This window comes from Dermacentor albipictus, chromosome 2 (assembly GCF_038994185.2).
Source record: "Dermacentor albipictus isolate Rhodes 1998 colony chromosome 2, USDA_Dalb.pri_finalv2, whole genome shotgun sequence".
Lineage (NCBI taxonomy): Eukaryota > Metazoa > Arthropoda > Arachnida > Ixodida > Ixodidae > Dermacentor > Dermacentor albipictus.
In genome coordinates this window covers 102,988,281-103,014,513 of record NC_091822.1, presented here as the reverse complement: position 1 = coordinate 103,014,513, position 26,233 = coordinate 102,988,281, and the positions used below count along the sequence as shown (strand labels likewise).

The window sequence follows — 26,233 nt, the reverse complement described above, 5'->3', positions numbered from 1 at the left end:
AAAACGCAGGCTGTGATAATTGACAGAAGACGAAGATGCAGTTTCTGTCATATGAAGAGTTCGCTGACGGCAAGAGATTAAAGCTGAGGCGGAGGACAGGAAGTCCCATCCCAAAATCATCGCGTAAGTGCACGAAGACAGCACGACGAACTGAATGTGGTGTAGGATGCCATCAATGAAAACGCGCGCAGTGCAAACACTGGAGGGCTGAACAAGAACTGCATTAGCACAACGAAGGGGAGGGCCATTATACGGTGTCTTCACTTTTCGCAATCGAGAACACAAGTCAGCACTAACAACGGAAAGCGATGCACCTGTGTCAACCAAGGCTTCGATTCGGACACCTTCAACAAACACCAAAATTACATTTGACGGGCGCTCCGGAGGCGTTTCACGTTGTCCAAAAGATGCAGCTTTCCCTCCTGAAGCTGCACCATTTAGTTTTCCGGGCGGTGATCGGAGGACGAAGTAGCCGGTCGTAGAGGAGAAGAAGAGCGCCGCATCGGTGATAGAGAGCGACGACGCGGGAAACGCGATGAACTGGCAGTGTTGAAGTCCTGTGGAGATGGGGAACGTGGTGGATAATAAACGTGGTCAGAACGTCGACGTCGTGGTACAGGGTCAGAAAACTGATCCCTTCCAAAGCCGTCATAGCCACGTCTTTCATCTTGCTGACGGCGTCGGCAAAACCTGGAAATGTGGCCACGGATGCCGCAGTAGTAACAAACCGGTCGTGGTGGGCTCCATGCGTTATAAGACGGAACAGGCGATGGTCTTGCAGTGATAGGATTCAGGGACATGTGCGGTGCAGGTGCCTGTTGTGGTGGCTGCTGGGGGGGGTGGCGCTATAGAGGCAACCTGAGCGTACGTTGGCGTATGGATAGGATGCGGGCTCGTGATTTGCGGACAGGTCACGGCAGCTAGCTCTTCCCTCACGATATGGCGTAGGCCGCCACCAGGAGGCGTCAGATGGACCTCAGGAGGGTTTGATGAAGCTTGGGCGTGCAGTTCCTCACGGATGATGGAGCGAATCAAAGCACGTAGCTCGCTGTCGTTGGACGCCTTGAAATCAGATGTGTCAGGGTGTAAGCGGAGCATTTGAAGGTCATCGAGACGCTGACACGTACTGATGATGTCGGCGACGGTAGTGGGATTCAGCACTACAAGAGCATTGAATGCCGCAGTCCCAATACCCTTGAGCAGGTGGCGTACACGGTCACTCTCTGCCATCGAGGTGTTCACGCGGCGGCAGAGGGCGAGGACGTCCTCTATGTACGAAGTGTAGGACTCGCCTGAGTGCTGTACACACTCAGCAAGCTTCTTCGTAGCGATATCGGAGCGGACAGAGGAGTTCGCGAAAATCTGGCGTAGCTGGTGTTTAAAGATGCTCCAGTTGACCAAATCGAGCTCATGGTTGTAAAACCATGTTTTCGCAACTCCGGTTAGGTAGAAGGCGACGTGAGCAAGTTTTGCTGATTCGTTCCAGTGGTTTGCAAGCTTCGCGCCGTTTGCAAGCTTCGCGCGGAGGAATGTTTGCGTGGTCTTGCGCAACTGCGCGGGGAGACATTTACCAGTTGTATAGGAGATGTTCTCGACCTTTGTAACGGTAACGGTGTAATGACTGATGCCGAGAAGATCCGCCATGTCAAACGACATTGAAGACGGCGCCTTCCAAATGCTGTTGGCGAAAAATCCGGCGACAGTCTGAATTCGTCAGTCTCAGTCAAACCTTCCACGAACTACGCAAACAACGCATAGCCACCCACCAGTCTCCTCCTTAGGCCATTTCTATGTCGAGCTTGGATGTCGCCCCGCATAACACTTCGCTGCTCCTACAGACCAAGGAGTTCGTCCGTGAGAAGGTGGCTCATCAGTTTTTTCTCATTCCACTTACACACGGGCAGTCTAGCTCTCCGTTGGCCCCCACTCTCCAATATATAATCAAGGAGCATGTCGCCGACCACATTTCACCTTCTCTACAGCAGGCTCTGACTTCCGCTCCCCTGACGTACGCCGAAGTCGCTACGAGGCCTGCACCACATACCAACGGTCCCCTTTGCCCGTGCTTGCGACCGCCCGTATCCCCTCCAGCCCGACCAGTGGTGCAGTATACACGAGCTCAAGACCATTGGCGCACTGGAGACAATAGTCCGATTTGTTTTTATTGTGACTGTGCTGGAACGTGCTACGTCACTGTCACCTACTTACACCTAACGTCCCCAACAATGTGCGTCCATATGCGGCACATTGTTCTTTTAATCTGTTCTTGCCCTCAAGACCGCATTCTCCGCTTGCCGTTCACCTTCTCCTCGCCGCCGCTCTCTTTCCTCCATGCACCATCGGCGGAGACCTCTGCGCCAGGAAAATTAAAATCGCAGTCAAGGAGGCGAGAACTGCTGTTTCAACGAAATGCTTAAGGCCTCACACTTCCCCGGAAAACGTTATTGAAGTCGTAGTAGAAGGAACACTTGTCGACACCGGCGCTGCATATTCAGCGATAGATGCCGGTATTTTCCGCAAGATAGGAAAAGCGAAGGTTACGCTTTCTGGACTGTTCCTTCGGACTGCCAGCGCGCGGTATGTCGAGCCATCCGGCGCCTGCTCCACTCGTGTGGTCATTCAGGAGGTCGTTTATATCTCGGAGGTAACTGAAGAATGGCGCACAATAACGCCCCAAGAAAACACGTCTCGCAGTCTGGTCTGTGTACTGCGCAGCGAAATTACAGTAGTGCACGAATGGTAAAGTTTACCAACACCTCACCACTCTCGTATTGCACTAAAGGGTGAAAAAATCGAACGATCGTTGCCAACATCACCGCTAATTGGCAATCAAAGCAAACAGCGTAGAAAGCTTCACTTGATTCCCAGAGAGCGTGGGATCCGGATGATTTTTCAGACTCCTCTTTTTTTCATTTCTGTTGATGAAATATGAATTTTCTGTTAGTTGCCACCTTCACTCGATTTTTGGTTTATACCCTTTATTGGTTAACTGCAATAAATGTAGATCGTCATCATCATCATCATCATCATCATCATCATCATCATCGAGTTAGCATATGCAGTCAGGAAGGCAGCAGTTAAGGAAAAATAAAGTAGAGCCAGCTAGAAATTATTAAGAAAGACTTCTAGAAATTTGGCATGTTGCTATGGGTGGGCAACTCGCCCAGCTTGCCGTGTTAAATTAGAAATTCGGCTTGTTAATTAAGGTTAATATTTTGATCAGAAATAATGCTATATTTCGGTGAGTCAGTTCACGGTTTTAGCCACAAGGGCGTGTTTCATGCAGTTTGTGGTTACATACATTCAGCTAAACGAATAAGTTCTTGAAGGTTATTTTTGCTTTGTTCTTGTGTATTTTAATGTTTGCTTTATTCGAATATGTATTACTTCAAAACATTACGTAAATGTCCAAGCGCACAATACCTGGCAATCCCCCAGTGTGGGTACGAGCCATAGAATGAGGCCATCATCATCATCATCATTTACTGCACCGTTGGGAGGCCAGGACAGGATTGGCAGCATGAATTCAGAGCCCGCATCGCAGTCTGCCGCAACAGCGGTAAGTCTTTACAGAAGTTGCACGGCAGCTTTACTTTTCTTTACTTCACTACTTTAGAGAGAAGCGTCTATGATACTGTGAAATGATCCCAGAAAAAGAGCAGCAAGAAGCATTAGCGTTCCGCTGTGCACGCTCAGATCGTGTTTTATAAGAATCCGCAAGGGTGACATGCTGCCAGACAAAGCGTCCGCGATGTTTGCTACTGTGGCCCAGAAACAGCGTCTTGTCAACGGTGAGGTGTCTGCTGGAGCGAGTCGAGTGCCACACGCCTCCGCCGGTGCTGCAAGCCACGCATTTCAGGCGACGCACTTCAGAGAAGACCGACTTAAAACCGTTAGCGTCGGAAGTCATGAAGTGTGCCGTCCGATCTGCACAGACCACTGTATGTAGCACGGTGCAACGTGCACAGAGCTGTTCGCTATAACCGAGAATTTTCTGCGGCAGCACAGCCACAGCTACGCGCGCGAACGCGCACCTTCAAAGCTTCCGGTCTTGTCTTACTACGCCACATAGTGTTCACATTTTGCTGTCGTTTTGCAAGACCAGGAAAACCAGACATGCTAGCGATTGACACCAGAAAGCCACAAATATAGGAACAGGAAGAAAGGGAAATCATTTTCCTATGTAAGCGTATTATTTGTTTTGAAGTAGATCTTGGAACAAAAAATTTCGTAACAGACATTTAATACGGCTGTGCTGCAATACAACAACATTAAAGTCGCATTGGTGGAATGCCAGTAAAAAGCGCATGTGGTGGGAGTGTCGCTGCGCTCGTTAAAGTCTCTATGGACGTCGACGCACGAACTACGCAAACATTAAGCCAGCCAGTACCGTGGAGCCGCTGTGACGTCAAGGGTTTCCTTTATGTGTCTGTGGTGAACGGTCGTCAGTAGGTTGAGCTCAAAAGGAGCGGAATGTAGCTGCTCGGTGGAACGGCGATATCAGGTCAAGAGGAAAACAAGGCATGGACTACTAACTAATTTTGCCATCAACGTCAATAGATGCGTCCGTTTTGCGCAGTTTCTTTGTATGGTGACGCTGCCAGCAGTGACAGCTGATCGACGCATCGCTAAAGACTTGATCCCTGTACTGCAGATTTAATGAATCTTGCTCACCACCAGGAGCCTTGGTCTGCTTGCGTCGCTTCCTTGACGGTTCTTCCGCTGAGGACGTCATCACGACAAGCGTTACAAAAGCCGGCTGCCTTCGCTTGACCGACACTTGGCAGCAGTGACAGCTGATCGGCGCAACGCTACAAAGTTGTTCCCTGCACTGCAGGTATCACGAATCTTGCTTACCACCAGGAGCCTTGGTCTGCTTGCATCGCTTCATTGACAGTTCTTCCGCTGAGGACGTCATCAGGATTAGCGTTACAAAAGCCGGCTGCCTTCGCTGGACCGACAATTGGCAGCAGTGACAGCTGATCAGCGCAACGTTAAAAAGTTGTTCCCTGCACTGCAGGTATCACGAATCTTGCTTAGCACCAGGAACCTTGGTCTGCATGCGTCAATTCATTCACAGTTCTTCCGCTGAGGACGTCATCAGGAGAAGCGTTGCAAAAGCCGGCTGCCTTCGCTTGACCGACACTTGGCAGCAGTGACAGCTGATCGGCGCAACGCTAAAAAGTTGTTCCCTGCACTGCAGGTATCACGAATCTTGCTTACCACCAGGAGCCTTGGTCTGCATGCGTCAATTCATTCACAGCTCTTCCGCTGAGGACGTCATCAGGAGAAGCGGTACAAAAGCCGGCTGCCTTCGCTGGACCGACACTTGGCAGCAGTGACAGCTGATGGGCGCAACGCTAGAAACATGATCCCTGTACTGCAGGTTGGTGTGCAAATTATAGATGCTTTGTAACGAGATAGTTCATGCTGTCACTGCTGCCTTTCTGTATTGCTGTGTATCTATTGTATATATTTATACCTTCTTTCCACTGGTACTGTTCCTCCTTTGCAAAAACATGACCAAATCTACAACTGAAAGAAAAAGCCGATGCAAAATCCGAGAAGTTCGTGCTGAAATGAAGTCTCTCATGGACAATGTTAAATTTATGAGCGATAAATTTGAGGACATGAAAAAGAAGCTTGAAGAAGCCACAGAAGATAGCGAAGCCTTGAGAAAGGCGAATGAAGAGTTATGTGCTAAATGCAAGGAAAATGAATACGTTATTCAAGAACTTCAGAAGAGGGTCGTTCAATCGGAGCCATAATAGCGCAGGTCCAATACAGAAATTAAGGGACTTGTGCAAGAGGACAATGAACGCGGTATTCAAATTGTTGGGAAAATTGGCGGTGTGCTAGGTGAGCCCATAACTGCTTCTGACATTGAAGTTTGTCACCGTGTGCCCACCTGAGAAGCTGGCAAATCTAATATAGTTGACCAGTTTAAGAGCAAACAGAAGAGGGACAGTGTTCTTGACACATGGCGGAAGGCTAGGTTGCGAAACAATCAGGTAGGAATTCCTGATGATACCGGAGTATTCATTAATGAACACCGCTGTCCCAACTTGAAACATCTTCTTTCGCTGGCATTAGCAAGAAAGCGCGAATATCAGTGGCGCTTTGTCTGGACGCGAAATGCGAATGTACTTGCAAGCAAGACTGAGGCCAGTATTGTCATCTTCATTGCCTCAGAGACTTACATTAAAAGATCGCCTAAGTTGCAGTGTCTAAATAAGTTGAACTTTGCTCTCTCTTGACTGCACGATGTATCGTAAGTAAAGCTTACCAAGTGAAATTGCTCGGCCTGCACACGCAAGAAACATTTCCGCGCTTCACGTGAATTCACGTTCACTTCCCTATGAGCACAACATATCATGTTTCAAGCCGGGTTTACTTTTCCATTTGGCATTATCATGTTCTCTGAAACGTGGTATCAGGAACTCAGTGAAATGCTGATCATAGTTGGTCACACGCATTTTATTATTAATCGCACCGATAAACGTGGGGTGTTAGATATGGAGCTGGTTCCTGCGATTACTTCGAGTTCCCCAGACCACATCGGATTGCAGCACAGCTAATTGAGGAATGCAGGAGCAGGAAAGCGCATTCCAGAGAAGCGGCCGAGCAAACAAGTTTAAGGCAACAAGTTCGTGCGTCGCCGGGATTAGAAGGGGGCCTGGGACAATGGAGCGCAATCGACCCCCTTCGTCTTTGAAGAAGGCTGTTGCCACCGCTGCGGAGCCGAGTCGCCGGGATTTGCAGGTGGGCGTCGGACAATGGAGCAGGTGCAGCCCCCCTCCTTCTCCGGCCTAGAAGTGATTGCCAGTCTGCGTGGCAAGACCGCAGAGAGCCCCGACAGGTGTGCCCCGCGACACGGGCGCCTACCATTGGTTGCAAGTGGCGTCATCGGAGTGGACTCTCCCATTGGTCAAACATGACGTGACTTGCAGTGCTCGAAGGGCTTATAAGAAGCCTTCCAGAGAGACCTGACTTTCTGGGACATGCCCTGATTCCCTGATTCACCTCTCTCGAACTTCTTGCCACGGGCCGCAGCGTCCGAGTTGCTGCCGGCCCGTAATGTCTGTACGACGGTTAATTGACGCTCTCGTCCCTGTACATAATATGTAGAATAAATTCCTCCCAAGTTTGTGGTATTTCATCCGCGGAGTCCGTACTCCAACCCCTACATCTGGTTGGCAGCGGTAGGATCGCCTCCAAGTGCATCAGCTGGTGGCAGCGCTACGGATCAGCCTTCGTCGAAAGAGGTCCGAAGAGACTGGGAGTATCGAAGAAGGAGCGAGCCTTCGACCCAGGGAGTCCGGAAGGAACCGGGAACAGCGGACAAATGAACCGGATGGCAGGGTGCTGCAACCGTAAGTGAGCGCGTGGTTTTTTTCCTTATGATTCGCCAGACTCAAAGGTTGTGTGTTCAATTTTGATAGTTCTGGGAATCGGGAGTTTGTTGCATTGTGTGTTTGCACAAATTAAATAAGGAAAACAGTTTTAACCACCTGTCGGGGCAGCTGCCATGGATCTTAGAAGGTTGACGAGGTTAGACTTGTTGTTGGTGTGCGACGATTTGGGAGTTGAGGCGGACGAACGGATGGAAACGCCAGCTATCATAAAGGCGATTAATGATAGTGGCAATGATCACAAAAGCATTGAGCTTGCTTGGGAAGTGATACAGGAGCCACGGGAGCGAGAGCGTCGTGTACGTTTGCGAGCGCGTCGTGAACTTAGGAGTGAGCTTAAGCGTGAAGAACGCGAGAATGAACGGAAGCAGGAGCTTCAAGAACTTACTCTTAGGTGTCAGCGTCACGAACGTGAGAAGGCACGCGAACGTGAGAATCAACGTAAGCTTGAGCAAGAGGAAAAGTATGAGAGAGAGAAGGCAGCACTGATCAAAGCGATACAGGATTGTGATCAGTTATTGGCACAGAGACAACGGCTGTCTGAGAAGTCTATAGGAAGTAGAGAGCGAAAGAATGTGGAAGTGTTTAGCAGATTTTCGCCAAAAGCCGAGGAAAAGATTAGTGCCTGTGAGATTGGCTGCCGATTGATAAGTGAAGGGAAAAGGCTAGCTGCTAACGATGCCTTAGTGGCAACAGAGGCCGTTAAAGGCCGCAAGGAGAGCGACGAGGTGCTGTGCCAACAGATGACTGTAGAGACAGCTAGGCCAGCTGCGAACAATTTGGCACAGTCACCGCGTGTGTGCGTCGCTGGTAATGTTAGCGAGGTTGCTAGCGAAGAAAAGGGTACTGCTGACCAGACAGACGCGAGCACCCATGTCAGGTCAGATGTGCGTGCAGGAGTGAAGTGCGAGCTGAGCGATGCAGTTGAGGGTAATCCTCGGGATGGCGAGCTCCGTAGCTCACGAGAGAACAACTGCATTGTTCAGGGATCGGTGCGGCTCTCCGCCAGTCTAGATAGCCTAGATAGGGATGGTTCAGTTATTAATCATTCGGACTGTGCGCGTGAGACAGCGATCGATACCGACGGGCTGTGTGCCGATTCACAGCGTGAGCTGGGCAATGTAGTAGAGGGCAGTTCGCAAGAGTGCGAGTTGTCTTACTCGAGTAAAGCCTACTGCATTGTGCCAGAGTCGGTTGAGCTGTCCGCCAGTCGAGGCAAAGTGAGAGTAGATTTAAATGTAAATCACTCAGACTGTGCGGGTAAGAGGCCGATCCCGGCCGACGAAATGTGTACCGGCCAGCACGAGGCACGAGGCGACATGAAAGCGAGTGCAAAGAGAAAGCGCCTTAAAAAGAAGCGCGGTAAAAACCGAAAGTCGGTAATTAATGTAGCGCCGCCAAAGATGGCGAGAAACCCGAAAGGGCAGGGCGCGAGGAAGAAGGTGCGGTCGTCTAGGACGATGTTGACGCATCCAAAACGTTCGAGCCACAGGTCAAAGGGGGACCGCGAAGAATGTTCTGCACGGACGCGGACAAAGGGCACGAGGCAGTTAAGCTCCTCGTCGTTCCGTAGTTCTTTTCATAGCTCAGCGTGCAGTTCGAAGAAACGCAAGGTGGCAGGACGAGACCAGGTGGGGAGTAGCGACGCGGTCAATCGAGTTCGTGTTGAAAGCGGGGCGCGGGGACGCAAATTGGCAGTAGACCGTAACGTCTTGGGGGAGCTGATAGTGAATCAGCCCTTTTGTTGTCTCTCGGCAGCCAGAGTAGCTTTCAGACCACGTCCACCCCGGGTTAGACTCAAAGTATGAGTCAGACGTAAGCGTTTGCAAAGGGAGGCCAAGAGCGCTTCCGTAGAAGTGAAATGTTATTTTGCTATTTTGAGCATCGGAATGTTTTCGCGATTTGAGACTAGGATTTCTTTCAAGGTAAAGGTATGAGCTTTGTGTTTTCGTTTGAGAAGCTCGAGATTTGAAAGATGCGTTTTAAGTAAACTTGTAGTCTCGCGAGATGCTCATTAATAAGTAGATAGGTTTTTTTTTGTGTGTGTGTGTGAGTAACCTGAGGGTCAAGGTTATTGTTGCGAGGCCTATCGTAACGCGCGTGTGTGTTATTTAACCTTCTTTCTTTTTAAGCGTTTTTGAATTTTGTAAGGTTAAGCGCGTAGATTTGAGTGAGTGCATGATTTGCACGGAGAAGCGTTCTTAGTTCCATTAGCGCGTGTCCTGTGTGGACGGAAGGAAGCAGACTTTATGACTGGGTTGCTAGTGTGTGTGTGAGGGCAGCCGTGTATTCTGACTTCTTTAGTGAACGTGCGTGGAAAGAGTTAGTAGAAGACGCATCATTTTAAGAGTTCTGCGGAGTGTGTAAGTCCCGCGAGTTTAATTGTTCGTTTATGTCACGTGTCCTGTAGGACTTTCAGGAAAGAAACGTGAGTAAGCGTGAATGAAAAGTTTGCCTACAACACAAGTACGCGTTCTGTTTAGTGACCACAAGGCTAGTGCGCTTGTGATTACGTACTTGTGAAGTTGACCAGATTGTTCAGTGGCACCATTACGTGCGATAAGTACGCCACTGCGATAGATTGGAAACATGCTGTTCGTGTAGTTAGGCCACTTATGTAATGTTCGGCTGTTTTCATTTGTTGGTTGCATCGTCGGCGACCCTTTTGTTTGCAACAACAATAGTAGTCTGGTCTTGTGGGCAATCGAGGAGAAATGGATAGCGGTTTGGAGGGGTGGTTGGAACTGTTTTGTCGAAATTGGGGAAATAAAAGATCAGGGTTGATTTTGACTCAGTAATAGTCTGGCGAGTCAGGGGTGAAGAGCCTGCGCTTACGCGTGGTGCAGCGCTGTGCTGTTTTGTTTGTTTGACGTCTGTCCTCCAGGGCCAAGGATCCCGAAGTTCGTCAAACGAGGCTCGACCCCAGTACCCTGCAGCTTCTTTCAGCGTTCCTCATGGCCAGCGAATTGATTTCACCGGCCATTCAGAACAACCGGGGCGAGGACGAGCTGTTAGATATGGAGCTGGTTCCTGCGATTACTTCGAGTTCCCCAGACCACATCGGATTGCAGCACAGCTAATTGAGGAATGCAGGAGCAGGAAAGCGCATTCCAGAGAAGCGGCCGAGCAAACAAGTTTAAGGCAACAAGTTCGTGCGTCGCCGGGATTAGAAGGGGGCCTGGGACAATGGAGCGCAATCGACCCCCTTCGTCTTTGAAGAAGGCTGTTGCCACCGCTGCGGAGCCGAGTCGCCGGGATTTGCAGGTGGGCGTCGGACAATGGAGCAGGTGCAGCCCCCCTCCTTCTCCGGCCTAGAAGTGATTGCCAGTCTGCGTGGCAAGACCGCAGAGAGCCCCGACAGGTGTGCCCCGCGACACGGGCGCCTACCATTGGTTGCAAGTGGCGTCATCGGAGTGGACTCTCCCATTGGTCAAACATGACGTGACTTGCAGTGCTCGAAGGGCTTATAAGAAGCCTTCCAGAGAGACCTGACTTTCTGGGACATGCCCTGATTCCCTGATTCACCTCTCTCGAACTTCTTGCCACGGGCCGCAGCGTCCGAGTTGCTGCCGGCCCGTAATGTCTGTACGACGGTTAATTGACGCTCTCGTCCCTGTACATAATATGTAGAATAAATTCCTCCCAAGTTTGTGGGTTTTCATCCCGAAGTCCGTACTCCAAACCCTACAGGGGGTGGTGTAACATTGCATGTCAAGCATGTGAAGCGCAGTTAGCGTGCAATAGCCGTGAACAGCGAAATGGTGTCAGGCGTCCTATTAACCAAGTATTTAAATGCATGTTTTGTGAACATGCTGGCATCATCAAAAACCGCGGTCAGTGGTGCTACTGTTAATAGATGTACGCACAGCATTTTTCCCGGGACGACTGACGGCGCTCAAATTTGCCGTAAATGTTTTACCTTGAAAACACCAATACTGTTGATGCAGACAGCATTCAGATCACACCTATAAAATGTGTAATCGATGTCATCGCAGTCCATCTCGCATTTGCGTTTAACCTTGTTATGGAATCTAGCCATTTTCCAACAAGTATGAATAAAGAAAGCAGGGGTCTCAGTTGTTTTCAAAGGTTGGAACCGAAATGACCGGGGGAATTATGAGCCTATTTCTATTTTATCGGCATTTCAAGGGTTTGGAAAAACTGATTTCTGCTCGCATTAACGATTTCTCTGCGAAGAATGGCATTCTTTTTCATTGTCAACACGGATATCGCCCAGCAGGTCAACCGAAACAGCTTTGTTACGCGAAAAACAGCTAATAAATTATAATATTGATGGGGGAAAACTGACGTTGGGTATTTTTATTGATTATAGCAAGGCATTTGATCATTCAAGTCATCAAATTTAGTAAGCAAACTAGAAGGATATGGTATCCGTGGTGAAGCAAATAAGTTGTTTCAATCTTATCAGTCTGGGTGAACGCAGTGCGTTGCTAACGAAAAATACTGCTCTTTCTATGGAGAAATTAAATCAGGTGTGCCCCAGGGCACCGTTTTGGGCGCTATTTCGTTTAATGTCTACGTGAACAATATTACTGAAATATTAAACGATACATCCATTGTACTATACGCTGATGATATGAGCCTGTTTTTTTCTGGCAATGATCTTGATCTTTTACGGAGATCTCGCAGTATCCCTTCCAATTTGTCGACTTGGTCTCGCGATAATGCTCTGACAATTAATAACACCAAATCAAAGGCCATGTTATTCAAGGCAAGAGGCAGGCAGTCCGATTTAAATCAATAATTATTGTTGAATGGCGCGCCCATTGAGATTCTAACCAAATACAAAGTATTGGGCGTTACACTTTCAGAAGATATCAAGCGGACATATCACATTGAACTAGTTACTAAACCATTGTTATCTGCCGCAGGTGCATTGTCCCGTTGCTGCCAAGTTTTTCCAGAGAAAGAAAAGTTGCAGATACAGTATGCCTTTTTTTAATCGCATATAAATTATTGTGCGCTTGTATGGGCTACCACCATGAAAAGTAGTCTTCATGCACTTCTTGAACTTCAAAAACGAGCCCTTCGACATGTAGCGAATGTATCTTGTTTCCATTCTACTGCGCAACATTTCGACAGTTATAACATAATACGAGTAACTAACCTTTGTGAATACTGGCTACTGTATTCGTTTTCCTTCGGCTCCGAAAATTTTCAAACATTTAAAAAAATATGCCATGACTGGAACATAAAAGTAGTGATGCGCGTACCAGCAGCAAAGACAGGTGGCTAGTACCATACAGGCGTACAAATTACCTCATGCAGTCGCTAAGACACACGCTACCTTCCCTATCAAATAAATTTGGGATGGAGAATGGCATAAGTACCTTGACTCGAAAACAGATTAGAGCGTATTTTGGTTAACGTGTTCTTGAAATGTGATTCTCGTAATTAATGTAAATATGGTCCATTGTATTTGTATACCCTAGTAGACCAGTGTTTCCATATGTTGACTTACTGCTGCCATCTGAGGGCCTTCAAGCACATTCAAGCTGCATGTCGCTGCTTACGGCCTGGATGACCCCCAACAAGTTTTGTTGGAAATAAAACATTTGATTGATTGCGTGATTGATTGATTGAATACAAGGCCTTACAAAGCAGAATATTTTCGCGACGCTAAATACACGACTGTCTCTGATGCCAAAAGCCGGGGCATATTACCACTGACGTAGCCAGGGGCGGGGGGGGGGGGGCGTGTTTATAGCGCTTAAGCGACCCCACCCCCCTCAGGAATTTTTTTGTGCTGTCATTCACCGCTGACGAAAACAACCCCAGCACCGGAAATAATTCTGGGTTTCGTTTAGAACGTCGTTTCTCCTGCTCGAAAAGTCGTAACGGGGCGAACACTGCGAACTCGGGCTGGATTTTATGGCAACGCCCATGCACCTGGAGTCACATAACGCAAGGAGCCTCATCCCAGGGCAAAATTTTAGATGGCGAGCGCGCTCGTCGCGGCATCTCGCGGAGGCCGCGGAATCTACGAAGCGCATGAATTTCAATCCCGAAACTTTATGGCCATAAAGTTGTAATAAACATTTGATGCGAAAGGTGCATTATTTCCAAAGTCACGCTTTAGATTTTGAATTCTGGAAATCTATAGGCTCCATGTTCAGATAAACATTTGATGCCAAAGGTGCATTGAGTTTACTAACGTCGTACATCTGACCATACAACGAGACAAGCCAAATGAACACACTATCAGAAAAGTTGACAAAGCACGCAGCAAGGTGTGATGAGACGAAGCGTTGCGGTCATTCCTTTGTGCCGTAATAGAAAAGAATGTGGGCACTTTTTTCACCTGCGTCAAAGGCCCCACGGCAAGACAATAAAGCCAGCGAGATTAACTACGTTTTTAAGTATTTTTCTACTTTGAATTTAATTTGCGAGAAGACATTGAGCCTCTTCAATTTTCTGGTTCTCGCTACCCGCGTGCTGCCAGAGCCAGCCAGAGCGCATGCGTTTTTATCACGTTGCCCTGACCACCGCACAGCGCAGTTCGGTGCGCGTTCGTTTTTGTTTGGCCAAGTGGATTTCGGCCTGAAATAGTTTTGGAGGATTTCCGCGTAACACATGAGAAAAATAAACAGTGGTCGCTTGCCGCCAACACTGTGGAGATTCGACGAATTGCAACGCGCGCTCTTGAAGGAATCAACTTGACTTCGATGTTATTGCAACCTCTCCGGAAAGTCTTGTGTCTCGCTGGTGTACGATACTCAGCAGTATGCATATTGGTCTCTGTGGACCAAGCTTCTCACGTTTTCTTCGAAATCCCCTCGGTAGCCACATTAGGTGGCCAAAGTAGTCATTCGATTGTGGCAAACATGCTTTCCTGTGTGTGTCTGTGTTTTTTTCATTTCAGTGCCACCCCCCCCCCCCCCCCCCCCACAAAAGAAAAAGGAGATTGTTGCAGCGTAGCAAATTGTCGCATGGCAACAGTTCGATTTTTTTACTTCTTCTTTTACGGAAAGTAATGCGCCACGGGGGTCTTCATTTACTGGAGATTCTTATTATTCTTACGATAGCAATTATTCGAGCAGTTCAGACGTATTCCGGCCGTCGCTGTCCTGTTCCGTATAAGCTCCAAGGGCGAAAACATCGTTATGCGCGATTGGAAGCGTAGGGGGGTAGTGAGGATGGGTTAGCCAACGGCGGTGCTCAGTCTTGTGTCAGCAAGCAAGAAAATTTGGCGGACGTTTAAGCTTCCCCTTCAAGAGTGGAACGCGATAGCATTTAGTGGTCTGCCACTGCTTGTCACCCTTTCCGGCAACTGGAGCTTATGTAACCGTATTGTTTACCGGGAAGCGCTAGCCGCGAACGCTATGCACACAGGCGGGTTTTGTGGTAGAAACGCAGCCTCTTGTGTGGGTCGCGACACGGCGCAGGAGAGCGCCAGTTGGGGGTATTGCAAGGAACCAGGCGCGCCGCTTCGTGGCCCCCGAGACACCTGCGCGCATGCGCAAATGGCGGACGCCGCGGCCGTTCTGTGACATGAAGAAACACTGGAAAGGGGTTCCATTGAGTTTTCCCGTAACAGAATTACGTTTTCTCGTGCAGTTGAAATTGCAAGGAACCAGCCGTGGTTGCTCAGTGGCTATGGTGTTAGGGTGCTGAGCACGAGGTCGCGGGATCGAATCCCGGCCACGGCGGCCGCATTTCGATAGGGGCGAAATGCGAAAACGCCAGTGTACTCAGATTTACGTGCACGTTAAAGAACCCCAGGTGGTCGAAATTTCCGGAGTCCTCCACTACGGCGTGCCTCATAATCAGAAAGTGGTTTTGGCACGTAAAACCCCATGATTTAAATTTTACAAGCAGAGGGCTATATTATCAGTCGGTTGTGTATATGTCGGAATTTACAATTTTTCTAAGTATTTAGCTTGATAAATTTAAATATCTTAGTAAATTCCTTGCGTCACATTGATCACATGGATATGGGTGGTGGGAACATTTTTGTGGAACCGACGTCCGGCGCCGGACAGCGACATCGTATTTTCAGCGACACGGGCTCCTTAACCATGGATCGCGCGCGATGCATCGGAGGGAGTGGAGGAAGGGCGTGAGGCGGGCATAAGGAGTATGTGAATCTGTGATTGCGCAACATGTTTATTTGTCTTGTTTGACGCATTATATGTCCTGGCTTTTCTTAGATACGTAGGTTATTGAAGACTTATACGTGTATATAAACATCTTGTTGCGAGGTTTTTTGTGTAAATGCAATGAACTTTGTTTCCAGGGACACTTTCTTGCCTTTTATCAAGCAGTATATTCACATTTCTTTATTCCATTGTATCCTCGCATTTCTAATGTGTGTTTTGCAGAAGTCCTTATTTCTATATGTGCTCTCTGTTGAGACTGTAGTTTTGGTACAATTGCTCGCAATACACGACCGGTCACAGCTGCTCCTGCGCAATGCGTTGGTAGGAAGGACAGCGTTATTTAGATTTTGCCCTCGTCGTTGCATCCGTCCAAAAATACGAGGGGAAGTCAAAAAGCAGAGGGACTTTTGCAATTTCTCGCATTTGGGTTTGGTAACATTGCTAGTATCCTGCGCTTATTTACTGAAGTCTGCAATACTTGTATTCAACGTGTCAGTTTTATTCCCGCGTTATAAGGTTTAAACATGGCAGCTCCATTGTCGATCTGCACCACGGAGGAAATGAGGGCAGTGATTCGTTTTTGTTTGCGGAAAGTGTTAAACCTACGGAAATTATTTGTCGAATGCAAGCGTAGTATGGTGACAGTTCTTTATCACGAAGCTAGATCTTGGAATGGATAGAGCTTTTCAAATAGGGAAGAACTTTACGCAACGAGGAAAGATCGGGCAGACCATCGATGTCAATGACTGAGAATAATTTGAAAGTCGAGGGTATGGTGATGGAGAACGCACGCATCACAAAGGACGAAATCGCCAATACTCTACATATTAGTCATGGTTGAGCATATTCGATCTTACACGACTGGCTATATTTTCGGAAAGTGCGTGCAAGGTGGCAACCTAAAGAACTGTAAGCGCAGTACAAGGCACCAAGGTTGGACATCTCTCGGAAACGTTTGGCCCGTTGTCGTAGTGAGGGAGAAGCATTATTACAGCAACATATTGGTGTAGATGAAACTTGGGTAGACTATCACGAACCTAAAAGTAAAGCTGTGAGCATGCTGTGGAAACACTCGTCATCACCAGAAGTTCAGAAATTTAAACGTCCACCATCGGCTGGTATGATTATGCTAACACTATTCTGGGACATGGAAGATGTGGAGGACTTTTTATTTAACGGTGAACAGCGAGAACAATTTTAATGTGTTGAGAATTAAACAGAAAACCTGCATACAGATCCAACCATCGCGGAGAACTGTGAAAAGGTGTCATGCTGCAGCAAGATAAAGTTCGGCCACATTCTGCCAAACGGATGGCCGAAACAATAAAAAAAATCATATTGTGATTCCATTGGCCCGCCATACCCGCCGTACTCCGCCATAACACCCGCCTTACAGTCCAGAGCTGGCTGCAAGAGATTTCCATGTGTCTGGACCATTGCAGAAAGCACTCAGGCGAAGAGGATTCGCAGCCGATGCAGATGTCGTTCATGCGGCGGAAAATTGGTTGCAGGCGCGACCCCAATTTTTTTTTCCGACGGAATAAAAAAAAATGGCTGTGGCTTAGCTAAGGTTAAGCCCAGGATGCGAAGCATACTAGCCTTTATTTTAGTTGTTGAACCACTGTTTAGCCTGGTGAACTGCTGTTGCTTGGCTATATTTGGTTCGGCTAGACGAAGAAACAACTCATGCGTTACTCTGCTTCGCCTTCAAGAGTGGAACGCGACAGCGTTCCCGTCGACCCGTCAAGGGGCGTAAGACAATGGGCTACGGCGCAGCGACTACGCGCCCCGCGTTGGACGCGGTGAGCGTCGAGCAACCTAGCGTTCGGCGCGGCAACGAAATGTGCGCCTGAGCAAGCGACGCACGCCTGAGCCTTAGAAACAGCTCGTTTCTAAGGCAACACCGCATTCACTAGAGGCGCTTTTGTACCGCTTCGAAGCATCGTACTCGTGGCTCAGTGGTAGCGTCTTCGTCTCACACTCCGGAGACCCTGGTTCGATTCCCACCCAGCCCATCTTGCAAGAGTTGAGCCAAAGCCACTTCTCCTCTGTCGTGACGTCACGGTGTCACGTGGTATTGAAGGCGACACCGCCGCGCCTGAGGAACTGGGTTGAGCTCTCGTAATATGCTTCGCATAAAAGTTGACACGTTGGGCACAGTGCGTTGAAGTGCATGGAGGTTATAAAGAGAAATAGCGTATGATTAAATTTTAAATCATTAAAATACATGTACCTTTTCTCACAAGTCCATTTACTTTTTTACTTCATCTCGTATAAACAAGGTTGTTGAATTACACCGTTTCACTAAACATTTGTCCTCAACTTATTCATTTCATGGCCTTCACGTTTTTCATATGAGCTTCATGCACTGCTTCACGGGTTTCGAACTGATATGGTTCTAAAGTTCACGTGATGTTTTCTTTACTTATTAACTAGAGAAAAGAGGTGGGAGCACTGATATCACTTATTTCTGGCACAATTTTTTGGGGCGTACGAATATAGTTTTTTGTAAAAAAAATCATATTTCACATGCCTGGACAGTGTGTAGCGTTCCGGAATTCGTTTGCGGCATCTTTGGCAATAGCGATGCAGGTATTATTCACGCATTTGAACTCTCGACAAATTATATAAAGAGCAGGTCAAACTGCAACCTGAGCCCCCTCACCCCGCGCCCCCCTCCCCGAACGAAATTTATGGTCACGCCACTGCATATCACATGAACACTGTGGACGGTGACTTTGAAGGATGAAGAAGGGGAAAAAAAATTCTTGCTGCAGGCTTGTTTGACGTGAACGACCAGCGCTGTATAGTCATCTACTCATGTGACCGAGGCTAATAAATCGAGCTCTAGTGGCTTCTTCCCGGAGTACCCTTGTCACCGCTGTCACGGGAGTACTGCTTTGTCACCGTTTGGAAATATCGCTGAAATCAGTAAGAGCAAATGGCAGCCGCAAAGATGCGTTGACAAAGGGCCCACCACCCATTGTGTTATATAGAAGCTGAAGGCGGGCCTCGCCAACCAGCGTTTGCCCACTCAACTGCGAATTGCTGAAGATGGTTCACTCGTACACGTTCCTGGCAGAGCTGCCTTCGATGCAGTGTCATCAGGCACATACCATGCGAGTGCAGTGTACCAGGCTGCGCGCTTTCTCATACCGTCACTATACCGTCGAATCAACGAAGCAGGAGATGTGAGGCGAACAATGTAAGTTTAATGGTTTAGGTTCTCTATTGATGAAATTGCACTTTACTTTTGGAGTAGTCTTACGTCGTCACGTTGAACGTGCGTGGACTGAGTGTGAGTGGGTGTAGTAGGCAATTGGTTGTTAACGTTATTCTTGTTAAAAACAATCCTGACTTTTTGGTCTTTCTGGAAAGAAACAAAAAATTGTTTCGCAGACCAATACGATGCTCCCTAATGTGAGATTTGTGCGCCACTCTATAAGGACTTTCATTCCGCCATATATTGGTTGGGGCGCACCATCTCTCTTTCGAGGGGGTCTTTCGAGAGGGCACAACCATCGACTTGCTTTCGCAAGCAAAAACTAAAGAAGAAAACAAGTGGCCCAGGAGAGAAGGTGTGGGCGAGAGGAGATAGTGCTATTTTCCGATGGCAGAAGGGCTTTTGGTAACCTGCGCGGCTTATCTCCATATCGGGGACACGGCGCGTGGACAGGAATGGATACCGGTATGGGAGAGGGAGAAAGATTGTAGCGACGGCCCTGCAGCAATGGAGACGTGAAGGAGGAGAAGGCGAAAGAGCGTTGCGATTGCGCCTGTGCACGTGGCATGCGCTTTTGTGTTTAAACGTCACGCGTCAAAAAAGTGCCGGCGTCAGTGGCGGGAAACTCCCCGTTTTCGGTGGCAGAGGTAATTGGCGCCATCCCTGTAATGGGCGAACGCAAATCCGTTTCCCTTGCATGATCGTCATGACCGTCATAGATCGTCGTGCGCACGCGTGCCGATCCAGGTGGCCTAGCTCTTCCCCCTCCCCAACTCCTCTCCAATCGCCCTCCCTCGTTGCTACCCTCGAAACTCCCTCACCTTCGACTGTCTCTGCGCGCACGCCGAGCGGCCCCGCCGGCCCGGAGCCAGCTCAGCCCGCTGCATGACGATTCATGTTTCGTTATCTGCTGCTATCGCGAAGCGTGCTCTGCTGTGCGTTGACCGGCGTGGCTAGTTTCGTCAGTTTCGTGGTCCTCCGTACCTGTGTGCTTGTGATCCGCGGTGTTTCACCCGTTTCACGACTCGTACCACTCGTGTATTGTGCAGTGGTGCACAAATACCTAAAAAACCAGCCCTGCAAGGTTGTTCCGGGTGCCTAAAGACAACAGGTGAGCGCTCAGACCCAAGGTCATCAGAAGGCGCATGTACACGAACACAGCCCTGTCCATTTGTGTGCTCCATGAGGCTCCGGACGTCGTTGCGCCTTGATTGTGCTACAGTTGTTTCTTCCCGGTAGAGAAAGCTGACAAATAGATGTTCCTCCTCATTGTCACCTGGGCTGTGACATCTGTTTTTCTGTGTCAAGTCTCATTCTGCAACTTCAGTAACTTGCCCAGCTTTCCATACCGCCCTCAGTGCTTTTTCTGTGTATCACGTTCTACAAACGTGCTAACAGCTGAAAAATAACTGTTATTGTTTGTGTACTATCGCAGTAACCCCCGATGGGGAAACCGCGCGAACAACCTTCATGTGTAGGCATGATACGCTTTTTTTTTTCTTCTGGAAAGCATGAGCATTGCAAGTGTCCTACATGCATATTTTTGCAGTTCGTGCTTATTATACACAGCAGAGCCCAGTAGGTACGACGTAGTGCCTTAAGTGACGTAATTTTATTGCTAAGCATTGCATTCGCGTCGAAAGAAAAGTCGTGTTGTTGGCTTATTTTACCTGGTCTTTGATTGAGGAATAAGCCTTTGTGCGAAGGTTTTCTATGTGCTGCTGGAAAAGCCGATTACCTTCTGCTCCCCTTGCCACCGTTACTCAAGTTGTGACCAAGTGCAAAGTAATGTGATAATGTGTGTTGCTGTTTTTAGTACAATGTTATTTTTTTCTGCCATGTTTTTTTCAATTCGTTCAGCAGTAATCAACATATCACACATTTCTTATACTTTCGTGCAGATTTATTAGTAAGCTCTTTCTTTTGGTATGGCTCTCAATCAAACAATATTAGCATTTTATTCTATTTTTTAGGTATTTTGAGTGTCATTGTTTTTGCCATTACCAGTGAGTTTTCCCTTTTTATAGTTGTCATGACTATGTCATACATGTGGTCCAGTTTCGTGCAATATCTTAGTGCATATATCAGAAGCTCGTCTACATTTTGGTCTTGAGGACGTTATATAAAAATCTAGTTTTTTTTTATGTGTGTGCACATGAAACGGCCTTCGCGTTTTCTAGCGCTTGCTTTTGTTATTTCACCGTATGTGAACGGTTGTGTTTAGCATTCTTGTATATGTCATGCACCTTTAACCTTTGCTCATTTTGTTGAGCGTGAATCACCACCACATTATAATAAAAATCTGTTTTCCGAAACGAAGTCAATAAAGCGAGACCAAAAGATCTGTTGTGTTGGAAGTGGAATGTTTTTGATGTCCCGGCACATGCTGGTATAATATAAGTATGGGCAAGACTGCGTGCCTGCCAACGCATACCGTTTGAAAGCACTACAATGGGTAGTGGCTGCCTTTGAAGGCGCGCAACATGTTAGGCTACTGCTCGGTGCCGCAATGCCGGACGTACGCAACGGAGCCTGGTGTCAACCTTATTCACACGTAGCCGCAGGACAAGCTGCGTGAAGCTTGGCTCGCAAAACATAAAACCGGCAAACAGTCATCGGCTACAACTCGGGTATGCAGCAAGCACAGACGCGAGGATGATTTCTTCTACGGCGCCGGGTCTGCGATCTTCAGAAAGCGCGCTCACTGAGACGCTCGCCCGAGTGCGCTGCCCGACTAATGTCATGACGGTTTGGTCGATGAACTTGTTGATGCTATTGATACTGGCAAGTGCACTGGACTGGAAAGGGAGCATAAGACGCACAAAATTACAAAGTATGACATAAGGTCATGTTTGTTTTATGAATAATTGCACTGTATTACAAAAAAAGAGACAGCGGGAAATCGCACGCTGAGGACACCGATAAACATCTTGAAGGGGCAGCGCAAAACTACGATGACAGAAGGCAGGAACACACAGGACAGCGCTGTCCTGTCTGTTCCTGCCTTCTGTCATCGTCTTTTTGCGCTGCCCCTTCAAGATGTTCAACCAGTACCAACTCGCCCAAATGTCGATCCCTCTACACCGATAAACATACAGGGCGACGCAAATCCAGAAATACTATTGAAATGTCGTAGAATTTAGAAGAAGAAAAATAAGATTGAATCGTCGCGATGGCACATCCCCGTAGGCGTCGAAGTCTCTACAAAGAAATTATTTTTGAACAGCTCTGATAGCGCCCACGCAACAATGGCTGCTTGTATACTGTCAAATGCTCATATTCTGCGGCCTAAAGCTCATGGCATGGTGCGAAAACGCGCGCGTGGAGAAAGCGACACAGTGCGCGGACAAGCATGCAGACGCGCAGTCGGTCGCAGTGAATCTGTGCGATCGCTGCATTGAGGATCCATTCTATTACGTTCCATTTAGTTATACAAACACTATAAGGACATATTTCACATACTTTGCGCTCAGCGTTTGCCTACCTTTCATGCAAGAAGCCGGTTCGAGAGACTCCCTTGCGGCGACCGCGCGCAGTGGCGTTCACTGTACGTATTCGGTAAAGAGATAGAGTCTGTAGATGATTCGGTGCTTTCGGTTTGCCCAAGATTATTATTTAGACAGTAAAAAACCTCTCGATTCGAAAGTACTCACAGAAATGTCCGAGAGAGCTAGCGCGTGGTGTTTTCTGTGAGCGCTGACAGCAAAACCTATGATGAGCGCGCCGCGTGATCCCTCATACTCCGCCAGCGAGGCGCTTCCAATAGATGGCGACTCTGTAACTCTTCGCCGCCAATAAAAAAAAACGAAACGTGCCGCTTACGGGTAAAAACAAAGAAAAGTGAGCGGCGCACGCGGCATGGGGGAAAGTGGGAAAAGGAGTGGAGCGAGTAGGCACAATAAAAACATAAAGAAAGACGTTTGGGAGAGGAGGTGCGGCACGGCTGCTGTTGCTGTTGCCATGAAAACGTAAACAATCATGTGCGCCGCCATTTTGCCTCTGCGTCGCCCATTGGTTAGGGCCGTAACTGAAGGGGACCTTGGCGCAAGCGTCGAAAGAGCGTCTGCTCGAAAGCGGCCAATGGGAGCCATACGGAATGTGGCCCCCCTGCTTGCCTGGCTACAACAATTGTTGCAGGAGATGCACGGGAGGTGCGGTGACTGTGGCGGCGCTTGTGCCGCCGTAATGTAGTTTCGTATCAAAAATCACCGGCGAAGCACTCCGTACAGTTGGTTAGCCAGCGAAGCCCAAACGTGCTGCCCCGGTGTTAATCTAGACAGCTTGGTAGGCTGCCGGATCGTCAGTACGCAGTTGCTGCTTGCGCCCTGCTCCAAGAGTCTGTGCTCCAAGAGCCGTCTAGCCTGTTAGACGAGCTAGAGAAGTCAATGTGAGGCCTTGCATTTTTATTCCACTGCTAAATAGGCTTTCGCAAAATATCGCAATAAGCATTTTGAAATAACGCAATTTATGAATTCATGCAACTAGATTATTTCATACTAATATTCCCTGAATATTGGCGCTTGTTCACCGGTTTCATGGTTGTCGAATACTGTCTGTGTGCTTCTTCTAGTGACCGGTAAACAAACAATTGCTTGAAAGAGCGCAGGTTAGGGCGTGTTGATATTCCATAACTGAGGTTTTTTAGCGCACGAGAGAGAGAAAGAATAACTTTATTAATTCTATCAAGGGGTTGAGCGGTGAGCCGTCTTGCGCTTGCTGCGTGGCTCTTCAGCACGGGTGTGCCCCTATTCCAGGGCTCCACTGAGCCTGGCCACTTCGCACGCGTGCTGCACCATTGCCCTTTGGGCGGTGAGCTCGCTGCTGGTGAGCAGGCCCTACCATTGCTCCGCACTCGGGTTTTTATGTTTATGGAATGTGTAGTTATGCTTACATTCCCATGTTATGTGGTAAAGAGTTGGTATTTCTCTGCACCATGGGCAGGAGTTTCTGTATTGTGTCGGGTACATTTTACTTAGTATGTGTAGACTATAGAAAGTTCCGGTTTGTAGCGTAAAAGGGACGAAAGACAGTGGCAAGACGCGCTGTGTCCACGTCTTGCCACTGTCTTTTGTCCCTTTTCGTGCGCTAAAACACCTCAGGTATAAAATGATTGCTGCTGTGCTCTCCGGAGGACTTTATTCGCAATTCATGAATGCCGCTATTGTTTGTCTGCTATTGAAACAATTCTTAGTTGTGTGCAAGCGGCGTACACATTAACCTCTTCGTAAACCACGCAACACATGCGACGAAATTTATGTACACAATCGAGTGTAATAAAATGCATTAAAAAGAGCAGAGCCGACATTTCAGGATAGCTGTTCTCGACTGCATCCTTCAGCAAGAGATTTGACACCCAATTGTTCCGGCCTCCACAGGGAGATTCTAACAAGAGCTCACAAAAGGAAGACCCCGACGATGACAGGCGCTATATGGCATCGCTGTTGTTCTTGTGCCTTATCGGAGTAGTGCCGGGAGCACTGGCTTCTGGGCTGGTGACGGCGCTGCTTATAGCCTCGCGGTCAACCGTCTCTGCGCCGGAAAACGGCGTCTCTCCACCGACCAACGGCGTAAGTGCGATTTTTTCATTAACCTGTTGGTGCCTAGTCCTCTGTTTAGTATACCACGTGTCATACTAAGCGGTAGCCTCTTATTTGCTAACATTCCGCCCTCCATTTAAGGGCTCCTTGTTGGCCTTCGATCGTGGGTGCTAAGCAACAGGTTGCGGTACACAGAATCATCTAATGCCCTTAAATAGTTATATGTACTTTAGATGGGATCCGTGATATCTCTTAATTTCTTTTCGCGCATGCGGTTCGCAGTAGTCACCGCAAAGACTAGTTCTGCCCTCGCCTTAAGAACACGCTCGTTCTTGGCATCGAGGCGGCTTGCAAATTGAACGCGTTAGTCGCGTGTAAATGATGGATTTATGCTTATGTTATTTCTAACGTGCAGCGGGTTTGTTACTTCGACGACTGCAATAGGCGACTATCAAATGATGTGAAGGGTAGGGTACGTATCAGCCGCCAGATTGAGAGCGGCGAGATGATTTATAACTGTCAAGGAATCTCTGGGTCCTAGGCGGTGTCGTTGAAGGCGTCAGGCACCACTATATTCAGCAGAATTGAAAGGACTCCTGGCAGCACCTTTATCGTGAGCCGCACAATTCCACGCCTCTCTCCCATACTTTGGTGGCAGTTACGCATGAAGACGCAGCGAATCAAAGGTGGAGATGGGTCTCTATAGCAGTTATCCAGGTCTAGTGTCAGTAAGTGGAAGTCCTCATATTCTGCAAGCGGCGCATTCAGTAGGAGCTTCACTGTTTAGTCATCAATTCATGCACTCAGCATATGCGCATTTCGCCCGTTGTCACACCCATTAGGCAAACAAAGGACGTGCACGTTTAATTCGTTAGGCGCCCCGAGATATCATGCCCTTGAACAGAGAAGCATTCAGTAGCTTTTCAGGGGGTATCATCCCGGTGCTGCTCGAAGGTACGGCCATACCATTGACCAGCTTCTTCGTGTTCCGCGTCGTAGTCACTTCGTCATGTGCGCTGTTGACGCAATCACACATAGCTTGAGTAGCGCGGCTGCCAGACAACTGCAACGACTCGATTACACCAAGGACCAATGCACTGCATTTGGCTGTGATTGTGATACTAATTCTGCGTTTCCGTATTCACATCGTCATTTTCTTTGCTCCTTTTTCTGGTCTGCCTAGTATTTAGCCCTCATGTTTTGCTGCACGTTACAAGAAGTTGGGAGAGAGGTCACAATTAGAACGAACTGAAGGCAAAGCATAGAGGGTAAATTAAATAGAAACGCAGTACGAGAGGATGGAACATGGCTTGCAGCAGTATAATAAAATTACTTCTGAAGGCTGTATGACGCCCTTTGTCTGATTTCTTTGAGCAAGTGGTAAGAATGCATGAAAAAAATGCTTTGGCACTTGACCCCACTGAAGGGAGGGCACCGCGCACTAGCTAATGTCAGCCAAAATACAGCCTCAGCACACCCTCCCCAAGGACAGCACGACCATCTATGGCAAGCAAGAGACGTGTAGCAACCAAAACGGTTAGCGGGCTCTTCCCGCCATCGTATCACAATCGGCAGTGCAACGCACGAGTAATGCGGAGATCTTGAATGTATAAATCTTGAGCTGCTCAACTTGATTTTTTCTCACTGGAAGCAAATATTATTCCGCTTATATTTCATCTCCTAAAGTCATAGTACATGCAATTAGGAGTGTAGCCAGGGGGGGGGGGGGTGCTTATGGAGTTTCAGCCCCCCCGCTCCCGAAATTTTTTCGCGCCGAGTATGCACCGCCGACCAAAGCAACTCCCGGCGCTGAAAATGATTATGGATTTTGTCTAGAACGGTCTTTTTCACGCTCAAAAAGCCATCTCACCGCGAAAACTGCGAACTCAGGCTAGATTTCGCGGCAATGCCCATGCATCGTCGTGCGAGTGTGCGTGAGCG

The 26,233-nt window shown here is 48.2% G+C and overlaps 1 protein-coding gene across 3 annotated transcripts in view; it reads left to right on the top strand.

The window, feature by feature from the left end:
* The first annotated feature begins 3,486 nt into the window (after nucleotides 1-3,486).
* Nucleotides 3,487-26,233, top strand: part of LOC135911672 (endothelin-converting enzyme 1-like) — a 181,356-nt gene continuing 158,609 nt past the window's right edge. For 2 of the 3 annotated variants that reach the window (XM_070533815.1, XM_070533813.1), the window contains exons 1-2: nucleotides 3,487-3,559; nucleotides 24,131-24,322. In XM_070533815.1, the coding sequence (XP_070389916.1) occupies nucleotides 3,521-3,559; nucleotides 24,131-24,322 (231 nt within the window). In that variant the 5' untranslated portion in view covers nucleotides 3,487-3,520. Of the gene's footprint in view, nucleotides 3,560-19,682; nucleotides 19,867-24,130; nucleotides 24,323-26,233 lie in introns of those variants that run through there. The other variant, XM_070533814.1, reaches the window with a different exon arrangement.